Raw genomic sequence first — 24,651 nt, 5'->3', positions numbered from 1 at the left:
TACTGCACATCATTTTGTAGTCATTCCCATTCTGATTCCTGGTCCTCAACAATACATATTGGTCCCACTTTTTTTGTACTGCACATCATTTTGTAGTCATCTACACCCCCCAAAATTTTCAACATTTTCCAGATGAATCAAAACCATTTAATCCCTCTAATCATCCTGACTGCTATTCATAATAATGTATTTTATTTTGCTGACCCTCCCTAGTACTTGATTTATTTTTTTAATCACTATTGGGTATTAAAATGACATATTTTCAAAATTAGCTATTAGAATAGCTCTTTCCTAAATAACAAGAAGACTAAGCAGCTGAAAGCCCATTAAAAATTATATATTTAGAACTGTTCCCAGACCTGTGTTTACTATGCACAACAACTTAGCACTCTCACCTAACTTTATCAGCTATTTGCCAGTTTTTCCAGACCACTTATGAGTATGCTGAATAAAAAGGCCCCACTATTGTGCTCCTCTTTCTTGTTGTATCAAACATCCTCTAATTCATTCCTCCCTCCCTCCTTTAATTTCCAGGTATTATCAATTAAATTTAGGTTTCTGGTAGGTGATTCACCCCAAAGATGAACTCTGGTAAGTAATTCATGCCAAAGATGCTCTTCAGGTGCTCTCTTCAGAAGAAATACTTAGTCAATTTCCTTCTAGGGAAAAGAGAGTTTGTGTCACAAAAAAACTATGCAAATCAGAAATAAAGAAACTACAGTCTCTAAATTCTCATAGATTTGCTGAGACAAACTCATTTTTCATAAAAAGATTAGTCCTATGAGAAATAAAAGTGCAATTTAACTTTTTATGTAGAAAACATTTCAATCTTTACAAAAAAAGAACAAAGTATTTAACTTGTACCCCAAATTAAATAATTATATAGAAATGGTCATTGCCTTTTGATATCTAGTCCATGCATATATATAAAAATTAGTAGTCTTTGCTGGATTTTCTGACAAAAGCAGCGCTCCGATTCTGTTGCTTTTTCCTATCAGCACTAAAAATATCTGTAAAGTATTCGCTTTTTTGTTACAAATAGAATTCCTAATAAAAAGGTGAACTAGTAATTTCAATTATTACTGAAGCAGTGAAAATAAAAGCTGATTTTTATATTTGGAGTTTGCCTAAGTGATTTTAGAAACTTCTCTTACTTATTAGACTTTACTTAATCTGGAAGCCAAAAAGAAAGCAAGTGATGAAAAGTTCATAAAGTAAATCGGAAGAGGCTTTTGATTCTTGGCCTGCACCTCCCCAAGCAGTTTTAAAAATCCTGTTTCTATTCTTCCAAATATGACATTCCAAATAAAACATTCAAATACAATCATTTACACGTGCACAAGACAAAGAACTAACTGATTTTGAAAAGAAAGTATGTACTTCCCTAACTAAAAAAAACTATATAAAAATAGAAGGATAACCCAAAAATCAGTGCTACCAGATCAGACTGGGGAAAAAGGGAGTAAGTCTGTAGCTTGCTGGACACTTTGAAACCACAAAAAAAATCAGTACTGGCACAAAATGAAGCTGTCCCATCCTCCCTGCTTTGTTTTTTCCTGCCTTGTGAAGTGTTGGCACTGTGCTTACATAACCAAAATGCGAAATGGACTGGGAAAATAAGCCCTACAGCTACCCCAGATGGGATTATTTTTCTGCCAGTTTTTTACCAAGCTAGTTAACCACAGAGACCCCAGAGCCTAAGCAATATTTGAAACAGAAGATGAGACAGTGCAAGAAACACCAAAGGCTGAATAGACAGCAGATCTCAGTAGCAGTACAGGTTTACACTGGTTTAAGCTGTTCACCAGCCTAAAAGCAGATTTGGACATCCATTACACATATGACCAAAAACACCGATAGTCAATTCACAGGGATACCATATAATGTCAAAATCTATAGTCTACACCTCCTAAATGGGATAATCTGTTCACGTGAAGTGCACTTCAAAAAATACTTGATGTTATTCACTAAGCATCCCACTTAAAATTTTAAAATGTGAAATAAGTTTATCCTAATTACAACAGACTTTTTATGAAGTTGTATTGTCCAATCAGTATACTTCAACCTTCACTACTATTGACATCACTTCCAATATTAGAATCATAGTATATTTGCTTTACTTAATCCTGGTGAAAATGGCAATTGTCAATCTAAATCTATTTTAATGCCCAACCCATTCATTATTATTCCTACTTAATTCAACTACAGCTAATATTGAAGCAACCTACCTGAACTCTGAATTTCCAGGTTGTCCCAACAGGAACACCAGGTATAGGCCCATAGTGATTTGAAGGAACAATAGTGCATTCCTTGGTGCGACCAACACAGGCCATGCCCTAAAAATACATCAGACAAAATGAATTAGTATTATAATATTGAAAACTATTTGCAAATGCAATGCAGAGATCAAGAAATCTGTCAATTATAACAAACACATATTTTTAAATACGTTAACAATTGTTAAAAGGAATGTTAAATAAGTAATATGTGGTTATGGGTTTGGGAGGGGGTTTGGGGTTGTCTTTTTTTTTTGTCTTTTTGTTTGTTTGTTTTTACCTCTAGTCACCTTAATAATTCTTCCACTGCTTTAACTGCCAGTAGGCAGTGGGCAGGATTAAACATTGTCTTGTTGTCTCTGCAACCCAGTACTGAATTTTGTGTAGTGCATATATAAGCAGAATTATAGATGTAGCACATACATGAACAATAAGAGTAACAGCTGTTTCTAAAACACACTCTACCTTTCCCCAGTCTCTCTGGCTTTCAGTACTGGCAGATGGCATCTTTGCTTTCTTTTTACTCTGTTTGAGCTTTTCTCCAGCCTTTACAACTTCATTAGAATCATTTTTGCAGGATGGACAATACCTAAAAAAAGGTTTTAGTAAATTCTCAATTAACTTCATAATAATGGCAATACATTTCTTGTAGCCAAAAAAGAGTCAATTTGTTTATCTCAACTGAATATTTCAAGCTAGCAAGCATGCACCAGTCTTAAGCAGCTGAAGCTATGGCTTAAAAAATGAACTCAACCTGAACAAATACTGTCAACTTCAAAAAAAAAAGGGCATTTCACTATCTTTAAAGATAGAGTGCTAGAGGCAAAACATTTAACTATTCTTTCTCACGTAGTATGTGAGAGGTCCCCGTGTCTCCTGTATTCTCTCGTCATTCTGTCCTCTTTCATTTATATCATGTAAAGGAGAAGACAGCTGAGATTAGAGGAGGCTGCTAACCAATACTCGTGGTCTGTTTCTACATCCTGCCCACTCTACCCTTATTTTTTGCTGGTAGTGCGACAAATGTCACTGCAGATAGCTGAATGTCAAACAGAGCCAAGGTATGACATAACCTGTGTAGAAACACACATACACACTCACACTCACTCCACACCACTGAAGCCACTTGGAATATAATGCTGAGACTCACTCCAACTAACACGAAGCTATTCTGGCAGCAAAGTAAGAGACACTAGTATGCAGTGACTACAGCAGATAGAAAAAGGGAATACAAAAATAAGTTAACAAGCTTGACTGCCATTTTTCAAGACATTTTAATTACATGAAATAAACTTGTGGAAATTCATCATTTGGAGAACGGACAAAGACTAACCCTGGGGAACACTTGGAGGTGTTTGTGAACATCAACATGACTCAGCAGTTTGCTCACAGCCCAGAAAGCCAACCCTATCCTGGGCTGCATCAAAAGCAGCGTGGACAGTAGGCTGAGGGAAGTGATTCTCCCCCTATACTCTGGTCTTGTGAATTTCCACTGGCACCCAACACAAGAAAGACGTGTGTGGACTTGTTGGAAAAAGTCCAGAGGAGAGCCACCAAGTTGATCAGAGGGTTGGAGCACCTCTGCTATGAAGACAGGCTGAGAGACTTGGGGCTGTTCAGTGAGGAGAAGAGGCTTCAGGGAGATCTTATAGCACCTTCCAGTACCTGAAGGGGGACTACAGGGAGATTGGAGAAGGACTTTTTACAGGGGTATGTAGTGACAGGACAAGGGGGAATACCCTTAAGTTGGAGGAGAGAAGGTTTAGATTAGATTTTAGTAAGAAATTCTTTAATGTGAAGATGGTTGGGCACTGGAACAGATTGCACTGAGAAGGTGGAGACTCTCCATCCTTAGAGGCGCTCAAGGCTGCATGGGGCTGTTAGTAATCTGGTCTAGTGGAAAGTGTCCCTGCCCATGGCAGGGGGGTTGGAAGTGGATGATCTTTAAGGTCCCTTCCAACCCAAACGATTCTATGATTCCCTAATTTTTTGGCCAGAAATGTAAGTGGGTCTACATTGCACTTAACATATGACCTGAGAGACTCTAAAGACCATGCTATCAGTCAATTTAATTCTCACATGATTGTCTACAGAGCACCAAACCTTCTGGGAGGAAAACAGTCCCAGGGACTTAAGAAGTGCAGTTTTAGTGATATAATTTGAAGAGGGTAAAGGGATCTGAACATTAATGGCTACACTGAAAAAAAATTTCTACTCTTCAAACTTTCTCTGTAGTACTCTGAAATAGATGTAGGATATTATGTGCTTTATGAGAAGTTTTTGAAAAAGAATGGGTGCCAGTGAAGAATAGAACACTAATAGCCAATCTGAAAAAACATTTGAAACCACCCAGCAGGCCAAGATAATCTTAGCACACTAGTTAAGCCAAAAAGACCCTGATGGCTGGCGAGATTTCAGTGTCAGAATCCTGACATGATTATCAAACCTTCTGTGTACTTGAGGGTGTAGGATAAACTAGAGAGAATAAATTGTTTTCAGGACAGAACAAAGGATTTGGGGGTTTTGTGGGAGGGGGTAACTGAGTCAAAGCATATATATTTTATCAGGAACTTTCCTGGGACTAGTGCTGGAAAACAGATGAGCTTTACTGTTACTGGAGTACTGGATTAGAGCTGGTTCTGAGTAAGGGACAACTGAAGAATGGGTGGACTGAGCAGATATGTACTTCCAGACAGATGGTCTCACTGAATATTCTGAATGAAGGAAGTCAAAAAAGAACTTCTGATGTTATATCCAAAGGGCAGGTACAATTGAATACTGCTTATGGACTGCAGTTAGTAATAAACCACTTGTGCCAAATTAACACTGTAATCATTTTGCATATGCAAGAAGTGGAAGGCACATAGACAATATTCAAATAAATGCTATTTTTAGTTCCAATGGCCCACACGTATTTCTAGTAGACACTGAAAATATTTTGAAATAGTGTTTCAAGCCAGCAGTTCCTCCAAAAACAGTAAGTACAACTCTTTCCAGTGCAGAAGTTTCATGGAAAATGATCAACTTCCAACAACAGTGTCCCTGTGGACAAATGTACACAATGAGAAACAACTAGCAATGTTAAAGGTCTCACGCACTAAGTCATACATTGACATAAATACAAAAGTAGTTCAGAAAAGAAAATGCCCTAGAAAACACCCATGCCATCAGGCACTGACCAAAAAATACTACAGAATCCACTAGGGCGTAGGAGATTGAGTTATTAATTGACAGAGAATGTTAGAAACTTCCAAAGGACATATACAGATTTTTACATCACAAGGTCCAAACAGATTCCATGTAATGTATCCATAGACATCTTAGACATTTAATGAAGTCTATGTAATGGAAAACTTTTAGAATAAAGTCCTATTTATTACTCATTTATAAAGGATTAGCACCTCATGTAAGTCACAGGCAGGTGACAAATATGAACAGTGTATATTGCAGACAGCCAATAAAGACAAAAAATTAGTACAAAGCCCAAGATAGCCTATGGGGCTGCTAATGGGCCCATGCAGATTCACTTCGAAATACAATTAAGACTTAACAATGCCAGTTAACTTGTTTTCCTGCATGCAGAACCAGGGACATAAGAAATTAAGAGTAGCAAGGCGGTGATCTTTCCGTAGCATGAAAAATGAAAGTAGTAGAGGCAACGAAGAGCGCAGGGGCAGCAACAGGTACAGAGAATGAAGGGAAAGAGAAGGGTGAGCATGAGAGAATTGCTCAAGCAGTGAAGCTTGAAAAAAAATGCTGAAGAACAACAACTGCTGATAAATACAATCAGACTAGGTAATGTCACAGAAGAACATAATAATCATAATGAACATATCAGTTTTGAAACTCTCTAATGGTCATTAAAGCTTACTACTAATTCTTTGTGAATGATTTAAAAGAATTTTCTTGACAGAAGACATAAGCCTTAGATTAAGCAGGTGGATGAAAACACCACAGAATTCAAAAATGCCTTCAGTATTGTCTCTCATGAGGTGCAGATAACAAAAAGGTACCATGTACAGAATGTCAATATAGATAAGTAAATCATCCTTGTATATTTACCAGTCCTCATCCTCTGGTATCTTGCTTAAGGGAGGGTTCAGGCAGTATATATGATAAGCCATATTACATTCATCACACAGGAGTTGCATGTGAGCATCCTGTTTGCCACCACACAAGTAACACGAACAAAACCGGCACTCCTTATCTGGATCAGCCCTACAGTGCTTGCATTCTGGGCCACTCTTTCCTGTCAAAAACAAAGAAATGTCAAATGCCATGTATCTCAGAAAAGTGCATTATTGTATCTACTGGAAAAACTATTCCTGAACATGAACACTGCCCTCTTGAAAAGGCCTTTTTTTCTAACTTTTTAACTATCTAGGCTACTGAGATTTCTTCTGCTGTATAAACAAGTGACAAAGAAAATGACTTATCATCTGTTTATCTTTATTTCCTCCTGTTCCCAACATGCTACTGCACATTCTCCCTACAGATGGAGCTTTGCTGCCTTTTGAAGCTGTATAGCTTATCAGTTCCTTGTAAGTTAGTTTGCTTGGATAACATAAGCAATCAAAGTAAATATTTATTTTAGGAGTTGATTCTCGAATAGAAAGATGAGGTGGATCCTTGATGTATCCAGAGGAATTCTGGATACTTTAATGTACTAAGTATATTGAGAAGAAAATTAATGACTAGGGGCTTGCAGAAATCCAAGCCTCTCCCTACAGAAGAAAAACATGCCTTCCCAACTGAATGGAATTTACAGAAAAATTGATCCATGTGGTCATAAGGTATCAGTGTAAAAATCTCTGTGGAGAGAAACTCCAGACTGAAAGTCTTATAAGAAAGGGGGACTAGAATGCCAAGTATTGTGCTGTATCTGCAGTCTTTCTGGAGGACCTTGAAGAACACTTCTCTTCAAAGGTGGAACCAACTAGACCTAGAGAGGGAAGGGGATGGAGTTTTGATTAACAAAGAAGAGTCAGGGCTGCTGATGTATTAAAAATCTACAGGGAAACACCCTGTGAAATGCCTCAAAGGAACTAGGGCTTTTTCCTCTAAAAGTTTACGCAGTTGATAGCCCAACTGAAATGTCTATACACCAACACATGCAGCATGGGTAACAATCAAGAGGAATTGGAAGTGACTGTGCAGCTGGAAAGCCATGATCTAATCACAATCACTGAAAGTTGTGGGACAAATCACACAACTGCAGCACTCCAAATGGTAGCTATAAACTGTTCAGAAGGGACAGGCAAGGAAGGAGGAACAGGTGATTTGTCCTCTGGACTGACTGCACAGGCCTGTCTTTGAAAAACAGCAACGAACAGGTCAAGACCTTGTGGCTGAAAATAAGAGGGCAAGCCAACAAAAAAACCTTCATGGTTTGTGTTTATTACTGGCCACGCCACTGAGAGGAGCCTGTTGACAAAACCTTCTACCTTCAACTGCAGGAAGCATCACTCTGGCAAGTTCTGATCCACCTCAGGGACTTCAGTCACTCTGACATCTGTTGGAAAAGCAGCTTGGCAAGATATAAGCAGTCCAGGAGTGTCTTGGAGAGCATCAAGGATAGTTTCTTAACCCAGGTGACACAGAGCCAGGTGACAGAGGAGAAGTGTTACTGCACTTGCCGCTTACTGTCACAGATTAACTAACTGGAGAGGTCAAGATGATGGCAGCCTGGGCTGAAGTGATTGCGCCCTGGTGGAATTCACCATCTCGAGGGCTACAGGCCAAACAAAGATTAAAGTCAGTACCCTGAATTTTAGGAGCCTGAACTTTTAGTTATTTAAGGAATTAGTGGATGGGACCCCCTGGGAAACTGCCCTCAGGGAAGAAGGAGCAAAATAGAACAGGCAGATCTTTAAGGACACTTTTCTTAGAGCCCAAGAACCCTCAGTTCCCATCTGTGAGTATTCAGACAAGGAAGGCAGAAGACCAGCCTTAGTAAGGACCTCCTGGCCAAACTGAAACACAAGAAGGAAAAGCACAGGCAATGGAACCAGGGACTTGTATCCTGGGAAGAATATAAAGACACTGCCTGGTTTTGTAGGGACAGGATTGGGAAAGCAATGGATGCAAAGAACAATAAGAATGGCTTCTACAGGTACGTTTGTCAAAAAGGAAGATTAAAGAAAATAAAAAACACCTCTCTGTCCCCCAAAATGAGACAGAACTAGTGACAACTGACATGAAGAAGTCTGAGGTATGCTGCAATATTTTTGCCTCAGTGTTCACTACTAATCACTCTTCTAACATCTCTCAAGACCATGAACCTCAAGAAAGGAACTGGGGAATTAAGTCTCTCTGAGTGTAAGAGCAGATCAGGTTCAAGATCACCTGAGAAACCTAAATGTACACAAGACCACGAGACCCAGAGAGATGCATCTCGGGGTCCTAAGAGAATTGGTTAATGCAGTTGCTAAGCCACTCTCCATCATATCTGAAAAGCCATGACAGTCAGGGTAAGTCCCCAGGGACTGGAAGAAAAGCAATATTTCACCCTTTTTAGAAAAGAGTAAAAGCAGGACCCTGGGAATTACTGACCATTCAGCCTCACCTCAGTGTCCAGCAAGATCCTAGAACAGAGACTCCTAGAAGACATGTCAAAGTATGTGTAAGACAGGAGGTGATTAAAGACAACCAACATGGCTTCACCAAGGGCAAATAGTGCCTGACTGGTACAGTGGCCCTCTGCAACGGACAGAATGCATCAGTGGCAACAGAAGAACTACAGATGTCATTTACCTGTCTGCAAGGCCTTTGATTTGGTCCCTCATAACATTCTTAACATAAAATTATAGAGTTCTAGAATATCTAGAAGGAAACCACAAGGATGACTGAAGTCCAGCTGCTGGCCCTACACAGGAGAGTCCATCACACCATGTGCCTGAGAGCATTGTCCACACGCTTCTGGGACTGTCAGGCTTGTGACCACTTTGGAGAGCCTGTTCCAGCACCCAACCACCCTCTGGGTGCAGAACCATTCCTAATATCCAACTCAAAACTTCCCTGACACAACTGCAGGCCATTCCCTTGGGTCCTGTCACTGGTCACCATGCCACACAAGAAATCAGTGTCTACTCCTCTTCCTCCCCTCAGAAGGAAGTTACAGACTTCAATGAGGTCTCCCCTCAGTCTCCTCTTCTCCAGGCTGAACAGACCAAGTGACCTCAGCTGCTCCTCATACAGCTTCCCCTCAAGGCCCTTCACCATCTTCAGGGCTCTATTTTGGACAGTCTCCAAGAGCTTTATATCTTTCTTATATTCTTGCTGATAAATTGAAGAGAGATGAGTTTGATGAATGAACTCTTAGATGGATAAGGACTTAGTCAGATGGCTGCATCCAAAGACTGGATGGTCCATATCCAATGGCTCAATGTAAAAGTGTAAACTAGTAAGAAGCTGTGTTCTTCAAGGGTCCATACTAGTCCAATATTATTTTATACATTCCTCAGAGACATACATAGTGGGATTGAGTGTACCCTCATCAAGGTTGTAGATTACACCAACCTGAGCAGTGTAATTCATCATAGAATCATAGAACCAACAAAGTTGGAAAAGCCCTTTAAAATTATCAAGTCTAAATGTCAACCTAGCACCACATCATGTTCAGCATTAAACCCAGTGCCATATCCACATCTTTAGAACACCAGCAGGGATGGTGAGGCTACCACTTCGATGGGCAGCCCGATCCAACACTTTACAACCCTTTCCATGGAGACATTTCCTAATATCTAATCTAAACCTCCCCTGGTGCAAATTAAGATCATTTCCTGCTTCCTTGTCCCTTGTTATCTGGGAGAAGAGACTGACCTCCATCTCACTACAACCTCCTTTCAGGCAGTTGTAGAGAGTGATAAGGTCTCTTGGGTCCTCTGAGCTTCCTCTTCTCCAGGCTAAACAATCCCAGCTCCCTCAGCCACTCCTCAAAGGACTTTTACTCCAGACTCTTCACCAGCTTTGTTGGCCTTCTCTGGACATGCTCCAGGACCCCAATGCTTTTCTTGCAGTGAGGAGCCCAGAACTGAACACAGTACTTGAGATGTGGCCTCACCAGTGCCAAGTACAGGAGGACAATCACTTCCCTTGGTCCCACTGGACACACTATTTCTGATATAGGACAGGATGCCATTGGTTCTCTTGGCCCCCTGGGCATGTTGCTGGCTCATGTTCAGCCATTGTCAACCAGTACCCCCAGGTCCTTTTCCTCTGGAAAGCTTTCCAGCCACTCTGCCCCAAGCCTGTAGCGCTGCCTGGCATTGTTGTGACCCAAGGGCAGGATCTGACACCTGGCCTTGTTGAACTTCATACTATTGGCCTCAGCCCATTGATCCAGTGTGTTCAGAACCCTTTGCAGAGCCTTCCTGTCCTCCAGCTTGGTGTGTCTGCAAACTTGCTGCAGGTGCACTCAATTACCTCATCCAGATAATCAATAAATATATTCAATACAACTGGCCCAGTACTGAGCCCTGGGGAACACCATTGGTGACTGGCTGCCAGCTGGATGTAACTCCATTCCCCATCACTCTCTGGGCCCAGCCATCCAGCTGGTTTTTTACCCATCCAAGCCCTGAGCAGCCAGTTTCTCCAAGAGAATGCTGTGGGAAATGGTGTCACAGGCTTCATTCACTAAAGCCCAGGTAGAAACATTCACAGCCTTTCCCTCATCCTCTAGGTGAGTCAGCCTGTCATAGATGGAGATCAGATCGGTCAAGCAGGACCTGCCTTTCACAAACCCTGCTACCTGGGCCTGATCCCCTCGTTGTTCTGTACATGTTGCATGAAGGCACTCAAGATGATCTGCTCTATGACCTTCCCCAGCACCAAGGTCAGGATGGCAGGCCTGTAGTTCCCAGGATTCTCCTTGGGAGTTATCATAAGTTCATAGCACCAATTTGGATTCTAATGGAAGTAATATATATCGATATTTTTGAATCTAGGTCTTATGTACATTCTGCGTATAAATGCAATGTATTTACAAGTATGTGTTGTCTTAGATTTCTATATTTCTGATATAATTTTCTGATAGGTTTAGCCTTACTCTTTTCCTCAGCTGTACAATTTAATTTCCATTAAACAATTAGAAAATAACTATTTTTAATTATAACTGCTAAATGTATATTGACATAGACATACATAGACATCACTTTACACATAAAAAACCTAACTAATATGTGGCCATGCTGAAGGAATAACAGTTTTTCTGCATAGTCAGTCTACATTGCTTATCCGATGAAGATTATTTCCACAGTAGGCATTCTATTTTTTGGAGAGGGCATGGACAGTAGCTTAATATGGACTAAAATACAGTCTGTGCATTTTCTGATTGTGCTTACAACAAACTCATAGAGCATTTAAAGCAAACAATTTAATTGAATTTCAGCTGCTGCTGTTGTAATAAAAATCTGCATCTTTCCATAGTATATAACTGAAGGGAGTTGTGTGTTTATAGATATGTGTGTATATGCATATATATTTAACCTTTTTGCAACACACAGTACAAATGGTGTCGTAAGGACAGACCAGAAGGAAAGGGTATACTGGTGGTTATGTCATACAGCTCAGCTGATGCTGTGCATATGCAAAGAAAGGCAAGACAGCTGACCTGGCCAAAAAATCAGAATCATATGAGTGGACTTGTGTGATGAGAAAGTTGGCACCAGGAAGAAGGGCAGTTCAAGAAATAAGGCTGAATTCTCAGATCAATTAAGTCTTCGGGGTTACATTTTTAAATATTATATTTATGAGTGGCATTTATCTATGAAGGTTTATAAACAATATCCTGAAATTAATAAAATTAAGACCAGGAACAAAATTAAATAAAACATACAAAGGGGTGCAAATCTCTACATAGATATCAATGTGTGAGTAGTTTAAGCAAAGAGGTTGCAAATAAGGAAACAGCTGTCAAAACAGGAGGGAAAGAGCTGTAAGTGACAATGAAGATCTTGACTTTGAAACTGAATGTGGCAATCAGTGTAAGAAGTACACTGATTGGTGAGGCCACCCCCCAAATCCTGTGTTCAGTTTTGGGCACCTCACTCCAAGAAGGACATGGAGGTGCTGGAGTGAATCCAGAGAAGGGTAACAAAGCTGGTTAAGGGTCTGGAGCACGAGTACTATGAGGAGCAGCTGATGGAGCTGGGGTTGTTTAGCCCGGAGAATAAAAGGCTCAAGGAACCTGAGACCTTGCTCTCTACAAAGACCTGAAAGAAGGCTGTAGTGAGGTATGGGTCAGTCAATAGGACAAGCAGAAATGGCCTCAAGTCATGCTGGGGAGTTTTAGAATGGATATTAGGAAAACCACTTCACAGAAAGGGCGGTCAAGCATTGAAGCAGTCTGCCCAAGGAAAGGGTGGAATTACTGTCCCTAGAAGTGTTCAAAAAACATGTAGATGTGGCACTTAGGGACATGGTTTAGTGGTGGACTTGGCAGTGTTGGGTTTACGGTTGGACTTAATGGTCTTAAGGGTCTTTTGCAACCCACGTGATTGTATGACAAATAAATACTCATGTCAGATCAAATGGCACCATTGTAGACAATTATGTGTAGTCAGTAATACAGTAATCACTCATTTCCGCAACACAGAATTAAAAAATTAATTCATTACACAGTAGTTGTGAGGAAGAACGAAACAATCGTAATAAATTTTTATGCCATTTAAAATGTTGCATAAACAATTAGACTTGCAAAATAAATAGTATGTAAATGCAAACCAGTATTTGTAGATTTTTAATTTTCTCACACTGCAATTTCTAAAATCAAAACATTCTTAAAGATATTGCAAAGACCTCTTAATGTGACCAAGAAAAAGTAAAACAGAATGGATGGTTCACTTTCTTTTTTTACTAATCTGAGTACAGTAATTCACAAATAATGAAAAATGAATAGTTGAGAAATTGATATCTTTACTATTAAGAATACCACAGAGAATAGTATTTGCTCCTCTGATAAAGAGTGGATTTTTTTAAATAGCAGCAAATAAACATGCAAACCAGTTCTTGCACACTGAGAGCCACCTACAAAGGTTTGAAAAATTGCCTTGGAGTCAGGAGTGTAATATAGAATAATATCTAATACCTACTAGTAGACCTGCAGTTCAGTCTCTCAGTATTGCTATCACAAACACTTACCACTCCTAACTTTAGTATGTTTTCAATCTTAGGATAAAATGTCACACTACTTTTTAGAGAAACTGCAACTAACACCTTCCTGTGGTTGTGGGAAGGATAAAGAGGTCTGGAATGGTTAATTTTTTAGATCATGCTGGGCTAACTTATACAAAAATTAATTATCCTTTTTTTGTTCATGGTACAAGCAACTTTGGCACAAAGTTCCTTAGTTCCTTATCTTTTTTTTTCTTTTTCTTAAATTCTGAGATAATGACAGACAGAGTAAAAGTGCATCACTACAGACTGATTCTATCTTTGGCATTTATTAATTTATTAAAAGTTGAAATGACATGTCAATTGCAATAGCAATTTGGTGACCAGAACACCTCTCTAGGAATTTAACTGAGACTACAAATTCATTCAGCACTGTTCATTTAGAACATTATCAGCTGTTTCCCATTTCCACTGCTTATGACCGATAGCAGGAAGCTGTTACCAGTTTTGGATAGCAAGTAATAGAGCCATCTTACAGTAGCTATACTTTTAGAACAGAAATCTAAAAAGGATTCTATGTTATTACTTTCCTAAACACAAAACAATTATTATTACTAACTCTGAATACTAATACTTCTGGGGTTTTTTTAAAGAAACATCACTCAATTTGTATTTATATTCAAATAATTTAAAACGTGCGTACTTTTGAAATCTCCATCCCCAAATGTCAATGGATAGGCTCCTGGCTTTTCAATCTTGTACATTTCCTCTATAAAAAGGATTTTACAATCATTTATTGTGTCTTCTGGGCCTCTGAAAAACAAAAAGAATAAAAAGTACATTCAACTTAGTTCCTCAGACCTAGATTCTGTACTTTATGAACTCTAAGCAATAAGAAAAATATAAGTAGTATTTTTTTCATCATTGATAGGATACTTTATTTCAGTTCACAAACAAAAATCAGTCTAGTACTGTAACTCCTAAGAAAAAATAAAGCACATATGTAGGGCTTGCTTAAAGAAAAGACTACTCACTCCATTACCCTCAGACTGTCTGGCAGCTGAGTATGTCCTTACTGACAGTCACCCATAATGGCTTAATTCCACCTGTAAAACCTCAGAATGTTTTTTTGGCTGAACACAGTAGATCAGACGAAAGTGTATCCTTTGGAATACAGCATATCAAATGTTATTATAAATGAACCAGAAATGTGACTTACAAGACAGATCATAATTGAACTCACAGAGCAAGAAAAGCAACAGGAAGTTTAAAAAGCCCTTCTATGACTTGTAACTGTTTTGGAAACCCAAAACTCAAATCTGGAAAGCAGCATACCCCACCATACTGAATTATGTACTGTTAGAAGTCCTGCTAATGTCAGGTTTCAGTGCAAAATCTGCTAACCATATCTCAGTGATTAGTAGTAACAACTACTCCAAGACCCTGCAATGGTAGTGCCAAAAGACTTCTAGAGAAGGATCAGAAAATATTAAATGTAAAGATTTTCGCCTCCTCTTATTAAAGTATCTTTGTATCGACACAAATTCTAATTCAAAAAACATATGTAGGAAGAAATGCCTATAAAGACACTGACAGTTGTAAAGCACTCCCTTTTCCTCCCTCCTTAGGATGATACTGTGCTTTCTTCAACTGTCTGTTCTCCTAACACTTTCAATTTACTACCCAATCTAAAACTAAGCAGGAATTTTCAGTATAACAGCACTGGATATCTGTAAGAAACAATCACAGACGTGACTTGAAAATCCTTTGGAAGAAAGTCAGCCAGGTGGCATATCCCCATAAAAAAGGTCTAGGCTGCAAAACGAAATCAAACTATAGACAGGTAGGGAAACAAGGTATTAGATTAATATTCAATAATTCATATTCAACTCGAACAACAGAACATCTCCAGAAACATCAGGCTTCAGTTTGGGAGTTCATTTGCTCCCAACACTTCCCTTGTGCTGACTCCCAGTTCTTGGACTCTGACACATAACTAAGGCAGGAAAAAACTAAGCCAGGGGAAAAAACCACAGGCACAAAACCTGTAAGCACTTTGTGCTGGCCCAGAGCACTGCAGTATTTAGGTCTCCATAGAACTGGGGTTGAGAGGACTCTTAGTGTCTTGATTGACTGTAATTGTCTTTTAAGTGCACCAACAGCTGTTTACTTAGGCACTTCTATTTATTTTGACCCTTTTTTTTCCCTGCAGTTTTGGAGGAAGAACATTAACCATTGCTAATCACATTCATAAACAGCAAATGCTAGCATATTTCAAATACTTGGGCTATTTGAACAAATGCTGCATCAATGCAAATACATCCATCAGATGAAGAGTTTGCTTACCTGACCAGGAGAATCACTTATTTAAGCTAATCTTCATTTGCACCCTAAGGGAGCACTACTTTAAAGTGGTTCTGGGAGCACTACTTTGAAGTGTGTAACACCTCTCAGATTTAGCATGCAAAGCCACTTTAAATTATCCACAACACATACTCAATAATTCACAGTCATAAATACACATTCAATAAATTCAAATATAGAAAGGACAAATTGTAAATATAATCTTTAGCAGAAAAACTAAATCAACAAATACAGACTGAGCTTCTCAAAACATCAATGTTTCCCAGGTTATACTCTGTACCTTGGAGAGTCTTTTATTAAATATCATATATTTTTCGTTATTTCTCGATTATTTAAAGTTCAAAACAAAACACACCCCTTGGCACTCTTTAATGCCACAAATCTATGTTAGAACCTTCCTTTGTTGTAACATTGCTTGACTGCCTACCCAGCTTGATTCCTCTAGGACTTATTTCTAACAGAACTCAAGGTGGTGAAGCTAATTTAAAATAAAATTACAGAATTATGCCTTCTTTCACATAATTAAAATGCAATTTTATACTCAGTGTAGCAGCTAAAACCATGACTTTACCCATATCAAGGGATACACTGATATTCTCTAATTCCAGTAAATTTTAGACAAACTTCAGAATATTTTCACTAATTTTTGCATTCTGCAAACATTGAATGCATTAATCTATAACCATTATCCCTATTATTAGCAAAACTGCATCTAGAAAAACTCGCAATATTTTCTCTCCTGACTAATGGTTTAGAGTGGTTTAACTTCAATTTGCCCCCTTTTTCTTCCTGTGTTTTCCACAGAAAACTAACAAGTAGTTATCAAAGAAAGCTTTTCATCACCTCTAATTCTCTGCATGCAGTTCATGGTCAACAAGGAGGGTGGCAAAACACCATACAGCTGTGGCCAAAATTTTACAGACACTGCTATCCACATCTTTGAGAAACAAGCCAAACCTGAGCTCAGCAGAACATTTATTAGGAGTAAATTCCACTGCCAATTTGAACTATTAAAATTACTTTTAATGGCAACGATTATCACATTGTTTTCTTAAAATATACCATGAAAATATTTATAAGTTGGTTCAATTATGTAAGTGTTCTAAAAGGCAACACAGCAAAAAGTTTTTGTGAAGTCTGCAGAAGCACAGACTTATTATCAACTTTACTATAAATATCATCTAAAAAATTTATCTCAACCTCAAAGTGTTGAGGAGCAATATACTTTTTTAATACAGCAACTGCTCTAATTAATACTAGGAAACACAGAACTCTTAAAATAATAAAACAAATTCAGTTGAATGGCACTAACAATTGGTGGCATATTTTTCTCTCATAGCACTGCAGTCCTACTGACTAGCAATACTATTCCCATATCTAGGTGGTACTGATTAAACAGATGGAATTCATCATTTCTCTATCCCATATTATGTCATGGTAGACATTTCTTCTCTTTTTGTCCTGTATTTTTCTTTTGGGATAAGGGCATTCAGAAAGTAACTTTCAGACTAAGTTTTTCCTAAAGTATATTCAGTATTTGAACCAGAGAAAACATTTTATTTTCTATTATAAGTTACACTAGAAGCAAGCGAATACTACTATTGAATAATGTTACAAAGCTGGTATGTTCCATCAAATGTCACAGCTGTATATCTGGAACTACAGAGAAGATTAACTACCATTGTGAAAAATCATGGCTAATAATAAATGGTTAAGCCTCACCAAAGCTAAAAAAATTCTGTTCAGCTGGTTACTCTTAAAAGACTAATTCTTCTGCTGCACTACACATACAACAGCTTTAATAATGACCAGGCTACATATCATTTAAATTTAAAATTACGGTTATCTAATAAAATTGTGATTATATTACACTGTCAAATGTAGAAAGAAGTATAACCTTTACTCATTTCTTCACCTTACCATACCAAAAATAATATTATACATTATGCAGAGTATTTCAAGTAAGTACATGTCATGGTTTGAGATTGGCCCCCCCTCGAGAGAGGGGGGCTCAGAGGTGATTGGGTGCCAGGGCAGTGTTCCCTGAAGAGGCAATCCCCACTCATGTTGTTCGCTTCTGCTCAAAAATCATACATTCACAGCACCGGAGGTGGTTGGCAAGTTCTGTGTTGGCATTTGGGCTGTTGGTGTCTGCTGTGTAGGTGTGGAAAGCTGGGGGGTGGCTGGGCTCCTTCTTCCCCCTCCGGGGGGAGAGGGGAGCCCTGCAGCCCCCCCAGCTCTGCCTAGGCCAGAGCAGAGTTAGAGGCAGCATTTTGAGTGTGTGCAGTGAGGGAAGAGACTCACAGCACCTAAACCTGACTTGAGGTAAGAAGAGAGAGGCAGGCTTTTGCAGCCAAGCCCTCTTCCTCCTCCTTTTCTACAGCTAAGCTGTGGAGGGGGGCTTTCCTTTCCCTCCGCTGGAAAGTGGAAGAGAGGCTCAGCATTGAAGCTGAGCCAAGTGGACGGGCCGTGGAAGTAGGCCCAGCGCTCAGGAGAAAGAGTCCCAAGCGAAATTGGAGACAGACCCCCAGAGAGAGAGAGAAAGGGGGCCCGGAGGATGTCTCTGCCACACAGGACAACCGAAAACTCGAGGAGAAATCCACATGCCAGGACGTGGACACTTGATAAGCAGAACCACACTGCAGCAGCCTATGAATCAAGGGATGAGAGATCACACAGCAGCAAGAGAGCAAGGACTCAGAGCTATCTTCCTGGATTTCATGAGGAGGAGAGACTACAACAAAACAACTGGAACTTGGTGAGGGGGGAGCGTTCAGACCTAGAACACTCCCACAGAGGGACTGGTTACTTTCCAGCCTTGAAAAGGCTCTTTCCTGGACTAAACTTAAAGGAGGGGCTTGAAAGGACTGATTGATAGAGATGTAATATATATAGTTGTCTTTAGCTTGTATAGTATTTATTTGTGTAAATAAATGTATATACTTCCCCTTTCCCCTACAGAAGCCTCTGATCTGAAAGTTTCTCTTCGGTGTTGGTATAATTGTGGGAAGGGGTGGGGGGAAGCCTGAAAATTGGATTTTAGATTTCTAACATGGCTCAAACTGCCACAGTACACTAAATCCTTTAGAAGAATTAAATCCCAAAACAGACTCAGACTCTTCAATACAACAGAATTCCTAATGCGAGCCTTCCTTTTAGATTGGTTAGTCACAGCCAGAGAGAAATCTTCTACTGAACCTTCTTATATCTGCACTTTCCCCACACACACTTCCTCTTTTTTCTAACATTCATGTTGTAAAATGCTTTAAACACACAAAATCACAGTTTATTAGATGTGTGACAACTGGGCATTATCCTGGATATTTCAAAGGTCAGCTTTCCAGAAAATAAAAGCAACTGGACAGTTATATACTTCGAAAACTTTATCAGTTCTTATAGTCTGAGAGATTCAATTACAATTGTCAGATCTCTGCCTGGAATTCTTTGGTTTTACCACTTTACCATAATGAAATTACAAAAAAAAATATTTCAACACACAGAAAGAGTCAAAATACAATGCTGAATAAAAAGAGGGGAGCAAATTACTAGAAAACTACACATAAAAGTTATATTCACACTAAGAATTGCAAGGAAAAGTGTCTAATGACAATTTATCTTAAGGCCCCCTAAGAGCAAAACCTTACTCACACTAAGTCATGTTTACCAGAGACAACTAATTCATTACCAGCCTCTATGGTGATTGTCAAGAGGTACTGTCCAGGTCAGTGGAGAAATAGCCACAGAATAAACCCTACAAGAATATAATGTCAGCTACACTCTCCAAATGTTCAAATACAATTAAGAAACAATATGAAGATCAAAACAGGACCAGATTTACTACAAATTGCAGTATCTATCTTTTCATACGCAACACTTTGTTTACATCCCATGGTCAATCAGCCTCTAATCCAATTTGCAAAGTTTCCAGCACTGTTTTCCTTCTGTACTATCAAACAACAGTTGAATAACTTGTTCAAAAAATACACAATCTTTTCAATATTCGCATTCAAAATGCTTGTTAGAACTTCAAATATCATCTCCTTAGAAGCAGTTGAGCTGCTGGAGTCCCTGTCTAGTGTCCGTACCAATCAACAGCATTACATTGCACCTTTACACTTAGTGCCTTCACATTTAACAGCTATGTGAACTTGTATCCTGACATCCTCAATATACACTTTGTAAAGTGAGGACTGTTTTCTAAAAACATTTTTCTTTGCCTTTGAAACTAGAGAAATTGTGTTCCTGAACTGAGCTTATGAACAATTGTTTATCAAATTTATAAAAATATTAGGCTAGAGAATCAAATATGTTCTATTGCAACAAATGAGCTCTACAGAAAAAAAAGAACTATGTTGTGATGTTAATTCATCATATTCACTCTAAGTTACTATCAGTCAAAAGAATACTTTGAAATTAAAGCAAATGCATGTAACAGCATGCATATTTCAAAAGATGTTAAAAGGAGATGATCTCAACCTCATATAAAATATTGGAATGTGAAGATTACTACTTGTTGCTTTACATTTAAACACTAACTGTAACTTTGACAAAACCGTAGTTTCAACAAACTGCAAACACCAATTGTCTACAAAAATGGAACAAAGGCTAAACATACCCATAAAACAATTACGACCCTCACCAAACATGACTAGAGATTTGATTTTAAAGAGGTTTGTTTCAAAGGTGACTTACAAAATCTTCCCACATGAAGACAGTGCACTACATTGATAATTTGACCAAATTCTGCTAGGTTACACAATTACATAGAGGTTCTTTTATTTTTGACTGTACACATGCAGAAAAAACGGACAATATTTTCAAGATTTTTTCAAAATATTCCACACCCATTTGTTTTATCATGAAAATAAAAATACACAGTTACAAAATGGGACTGTAGTAGCTCTGCTTTTAATTCAAGTTTTCTTTTGTTACACAAGCCACTATAAAGACAAAGACACAGGACAACTTCTAAACTATGCAAAGAGTTATTACTACTCTCTCAACATACGTAACACTAATATTTAAATAACAAAAAATATAAAAAAAATATTTTCTAGGATATGTTGAAGACTTTACCATCAAAAGTTTCATAATCTAATATTAATTTTTAAGGTCTTTAAGACCAAAACACACACAGCTAATTCCCAAACCTACAAATTCATACTGTGGATATACACACAACACAGGCAGGATATTGCTTTTTTTCATCTCAGTAGTAGGTGTGATGCTGGATGCATTTACAAAACAATGTATTATAGTTCATGATGCCAGATTCTGAAAGCACAGATTTGGATGCAGGAACTACCCTTTTTTCCTTAGTCTGGGATCTGTAAAGCAGGTGACCCTTAGAGTAGCTGGGGAAAGCACTGGCCTGAGAGAACAGCTAGCAACACTGTCAGAGCCTCATGACTCCAAGTACGTTGCTGCCCCACGCCTCGAACACAGAGATGAGATGGAGCCTCGGGAGGGCGGCCCTGTCCGTGGTGCTGCAGGAATGCCCTTGTCCACTCTCAGACATCCCTGTGCCATCACCCAACTGCTCCCTTCCTGTACTCAGGATCGAGGTACTACCACAAATGCTCAGTTGGCATCTATGGCTTCCAAATCCAAGTTCAAACCCACAGATGTTAACATTTGAACAGCCAAGAAGAACCAGGTAAAAAGAGCTGATTGAAGACCCACAAAGATGGTATCCCAAAGGCTTCATATATGAAAAACAAAGCTACAGGAGCTGTCCTTGCCATCATAGAGCATGGTCTAAGCTCAGTACACTTCTCTATGTGTTTGTGGACTGAACTGCAACACACAGAACAATGCAGAGTCTGTTCCAGACATTATTCCAGGCATCTGGACTACTCAATAAGCTGTTTCACATTAGGAAAAAGCAGAGCTACAAACAGGTGATTCCTACTAGAAGAGGTTAAAAGCTCCCACACAGATTTTTTCAGAGAATAGATGCAGCACACATGCATCATGAGCTTCCACAGTCACTTCAGAGATCTGCTTAGAAAAATCCTACCAGATACCCTATAGAGAAGGGCCCAGTAGAGACAGTTGATATTTAAGGATCACCCCCTCCAAGCTCAAAAATGGTCTATCACCATATGCAGGAAATCAAAGGCAGCAGGAAGCCTGCAGAGATGAGTAAGGAGCTCCCATACCAACCTGAGATATAAAAAGGAAAGGTGTAAGGGATGGAAGTCAGGATAGCTGACCCAAGGCAGGGGGAGGTACAGAGTTCCTGTCTTACCATGTAGGCATAGGGTTGGGAAAGCCAAGGTCTACTTTACTTGAATCTGGCAAGAGATGTGAAGGGCAATAAATAAAAACAGGAAAGGAAAACTAGAGAAAATGTGAGCCCACTGCTAAATATAGAAGGGCCCTTGATGACAATAAACAGAAAAAGCCAAGGTACTCAGCCCTTTCTTTGCCTCAATTGTTTACTTCTAAGACCAATGTTCAGAAATCCAAGGACACTGAGGCTAGAAGGAACGCCCAGAGCAAGGAAGAATTAGCCCCAGTGAAGGATTAGGTTATGGAGCACTTACTGGAGAGCAGGTTGGTAGATAATGACCTTGAGGAATATATAAACAACAATCATAATCCAGCTATGTGCCCTTGCAAGCACAGAAGGCCCACAGCCTCTTGGACTACATTAAGAGCAGCATTGCCAGCAGATAGAGGGAAGGCAAACATTCCTCACAACTTAGCACTGGTGAGGCCAAGCCTAGGCTCCCCAGGGAACATAGACATGGGATTATAGGAGTGGTTCTAGAAAAGGACATAAAAATGATTAGGGAACTGGAAAATCTTTGATACTGGATGTTTACTCTGGAAAATAGAAAACTTGTGTGTGAGTGGCTCTCACCCGTGTGTACAAACAGGGAGCCAGACTCCTCTAAATAGTGCTCTCTGCTAGGATAAGAGGTACAAACATGAAACACGTATTTTGTGTAGTCAGAGTGAATTTTATTTTTATGGTGACAGTTCAGGGAGCTTGTTGAGTCTCTACTCATAAAGATATTAAAAACTCAACTTGATATAGTTCTAGGCAGTCTGCTCCAGCTGATCCTGCTTGAACAATCTCAGGAGCTCTTTTCCATCCTCCATGATTCTCTTAAATGTATACATATATTTCAACATTACTCCTTTTTTTTTTATTTTCATAATGCTTTCCCTAATATTTCCCTCATCACCCACCCAACCACTATTTGCCTTTTTGCACTTCAGTTTGTTTCTTCTCTTCTTCCTCTTCTCTTTGGAATTACTTTCCTCAGTGGGAAGAAATTAAGCTTCAAAACATTTCAAAATATCACCCCACTAGAAAGCAAGTCAAAAGACTCTGTGGTTCCAAGTCCGCATGTTTATTACAGAAAGGACACTGTTACAAATACTGAAGATACAGTTTATGTTCTGGGAAACCAAAGAAGACCCTCAAGATCCAAGTCAACCCATTCTTCACCTTCAAAATATACATTAGAGTAATTATTTAGGAAATAATGGTTAGGAAACCCAAAACATTTTAAATTTTAACACTTGGCACTTTTTCTTTTTTGTTGTTTTGTTAAAGCAATTAATGCTTTAACAAGTATTTGAAAATTTAAGCTTTTAAATGCAACCCAAAGAACCCATTTTCTGCCCCTCCGTGAAATTCACTCTAGTTTATGAGCCTCTCTTTTGTGTGTTGAGGTAGGGAGGGGGGGTGTTTTTGAGTGGGTGAGTGGAATCTAGTATTCTTGATGAAGCTTAATTAATGCTTACTAACTCAGAATAAATCACTTTGTCCAATTTTCCTCCCTTTTATACAACCTGAATACTGTTCGTCTTAATTACATAGTGGCTCCTGTTCACCTTGCTGTTTTATCAACACCCACAGATCCTTCTCCTCAGAGCCACTTCCCAACCAGCACTGCTGCAAAGGGCTCTGCCTTCCCAGGTGCAAGAAAACTCTGCATTTATCCACCTTTACTTTCTTGAGTCTCCTGTCATCCATTTCTCCTGACTGTTCAGGTCTCTCTGACTTGCAGTACCCTCGAATTTCGATCAATTTAGTGTGTCTGCAAGCTTGTCAAGAGTGCCCTGTATTGCAACTGTCACATTGTTGCTTAAGATACTGAACAGTACAGGTCCCAGGATACATCCCTGCAGTTCCCTGCTTGTTATCCCTTTCCAGATAGTGTAACCACTATCCTCTGAGCACGATCATTCAATCTTTTGTTTTTTTCTAAACCCACCTAGTTGCCCATCCACTCAGATTACTACAAGAACTGTCAGACTGGGATGGGATACTATGGGACACAGAAAAAAGATATTTTACATGTTGAAGTAAATTATATCTTTTGCTCTCCCTTTGGCCACAGAAATAATAATTTTATCACAAAAGGCAGACAAGCTTGTAAGGCATGATTTTCTCCTGGAAAAAAATTCTACTCTGGCTATTCCAAATGATCTCCACTTGGCCAGCACTTCCAAGAGGACTGTCCCCTCTTTTCCATAGACTGAAATAAGGCTAATCAGCCTTCTTTTAAAATGGATGCAATATTTGCCTTTCCCTAGTTGTCACAGACAAAAATCAAAGTGGTATTAAAAGTCAAATGTCTGTGGACAGAAGCTGTACAATTAACCAGATTTTGATCCACAGGATTTGCCTGCTCCTTTTCCTTGGAGAGATCTGTCCTCCAAGTCTTACCCTTTCACCAGCAGGACTAAGATCTCACGTGACTGGGCTACTCAGCTTGAGAGATAAATCTTTTTTGTAAGGCAGAGTTGGTTTGCAACTCAAATTTTAAAATTCCAAGACAAAAGAACAGTACATTCACAGTCCAAAAGACTAGACATGAATTACAAGCACTTAGTATACTTTCCCTCCATTTTGGGAAAGCAAACTGAAACAATG

General features: G+C 39.1%; 1 protein-coding gene across 3 annotated transcripts in view; it reads right to left on the bottom strand.

The window, feature by feature from the left end:
- Positions 1 to 24,651, bottom strand: part of UHRF2 (ubiquitin like with PHD and ring finger domains 2) — an 80,120-nt gene that overhangs the window by 16,582 nt on the left and 38,887 nt on the right. For all 3 annotated transcript variants that reach the window (XM_027709625.1, XM_027709623.1, XM_027709624.1), the window contains exons 5-8: positions 14,095 to 14,204; positions 6,339 to 6,525; positions 2,742 to 2,865; positions 2,229 to 2,336 (exon numbers count right to left, since the gene is read on the bottom strand). In XM_027709625.1, the coding sequence (XP_027565426.1) occupies positions 2,229 to 2,336; positions 2,742 to 2,865; positions 6,339 to 6,525; positions 14,095 to 14,204 (529 nt within the window). The remainder of the gene's footprint in view (positions 1 to 2,228; positions 2,337 to 2,741; positions 2,866 to 6,338; positions 6,526 to 14,094; positions 14,205 to 24,651) is intronic.

This window comes from Neopelma chrysocephalum, unplaced genomic scaffold (assembly GCF_003984885.1).
Source record: "Neopelma chrysocephalum unplaced genomic scaffold, ASM398488v2 Primary Assembly neopelma1_96814, whole genome shotgun sequence".
Classification (NCBI taxonomy): Eukaryota; Metazoa; Chordata; class Aves; order Passeriformes; family Pipridae; genus Neopelma; species Neopelma chrysocephalum.
The sequence above is the reverse complement of the archived record's forward strand: the minus strand, read 5'-3'. Positions and strand labels throughout refer to the sequence as shown.